This window comes from Cyprinodon variegatus, unplaced genomic scaffold (assembly GCF_000732505.1).
Source record: "Cyprinodon variegatus isolate N-32 unplaced genomic scaffold, C_variegatus-1.0 Scaffold88, whole genome shotgun sequence".
NCBI classification, from domain to species: Eukaryota; Metazoa; Chordata; class Actinopteri; order Cyprinodontiformes; family Cyprinodontidae; genus Cyprinodon; species Cyprinodon variegatus.
In genome coordinates this window covers 1,038,841-1,039,965 of record NW_015150541.1, presented here as the reverse complement: position 1 = coordinate 1,039,965, position 1,125 = coordinate 1,038,841, and the positions used below count along the sequence as shown (strand labels likewise).

The 1,125-nt window shown below is 38.5% G+C and overlaps 1 protein-coding gene across 1 annotated transcript in view; it reads right to left on the bottom strand.

Annotated features, from left to right (window-relative positions):
• The window catches only part of LOC107083952 (coiled-coil domain-containing protein 42B-like), a 24,075-nt gene that overhangs the window by 11,565 nt on the left and 11,385 nt on the right, over positions 1-1,125 (bottom strand). Inside the window, exon 3 of the mRNA XM_015373555.1 lies at positions 455-640. Coding sequence (XP_015229041.1) covers positions 455-640 — 186 coding nt within the window. The remainder of the gene's footprint in view (positions 1-454; positions 641-1,125) is intronic.

Below are 1,125 nucleotides of genomic sequence, written 5' to 3'. Positions count from 1 at the left end.
CAGGTTAATTCAGTTCAAGACTCATCCTACCTTTAACATCCTATCCTAAAAAAGGTTGGGGACCACTGTATTAAAGAATCTGATTGTTATTTGAAATCGTAAAGCTTATCCGTTTTATGAAGTGCAACATAAACACTGACTGAAACTAGACTAATACCTTTCTGGGTTTTAGTTGACAAAAAAAAAATGACTAAAATCATCAGATATAGCTAGGACTAAAACTAATAAGTCATTATATCTAAGATGGCTGTCAAAAACAACACTGCTAAGTCGCTTTTTTTACCTGCTCCTCGATGGGAGCGAGGTTTGTTTACCTCCTGCATTTGTATTTTACCTGCATGACCAAGTGTTATTTTGTATGTTCATTCATATGAACCAAATACTGCCACACATTACATTAATTCTGCATGATTTACAATGAATTCTGCATTTACTCTAAACCACTTTGAAGTACCTCGGAGTGCTGGAGCACGCGCTCCATGAAATCTTTGTAAGGTTTATATTTGAGGGTCTCAAGCTTCATTTCCTCGATCCTCTTCTTCATCTGGGCATTCAACTCCTTCTGCCTCTGAACTTTGGCCTCCATTTCCCTCGCTTCCTCCTCCTCATCAGCCCTCTCCCTTAAGGCTTTGAGCTCTTCCTGCTAAGATGAAAGTAATGATAGTTCATTTATTATGATATTCTTCAATAAAGTTCCATACACTCATTTAAAAATTTGTGTTTCTTCTAACATATTTGGACATGTTTGGTACGCCTTGTTCGATGAAAGAAAACCCACAATGGTCAGTAATAATAAATAAAAGTTATATGAAAATCAACAAAGGAAAATCCGACACTGCTTTTCAACAGAATGATTTTAACGTCATAGGGAAACGGCCGTTCCAACCGTTGCCTTTCCGAATTCTCCTAAGTGGTGCCCGACTTTACACAAGTGAATAAAGTGAATGTGATTGGTCAATTATCAAGGGGGCGGGATTGTTGTGGCGGAAGGTTCGCAAGCATGTTTGATTGTGGCCTGTTTGTCGGAAACATCTTGTTAATCAGTTAGCAAATTAGTGCTAGTAGGTTCCCAATGGGAAATTACATTGGGACCAAGTAGCACTTAGAAACGACGCTGGCAAGGAA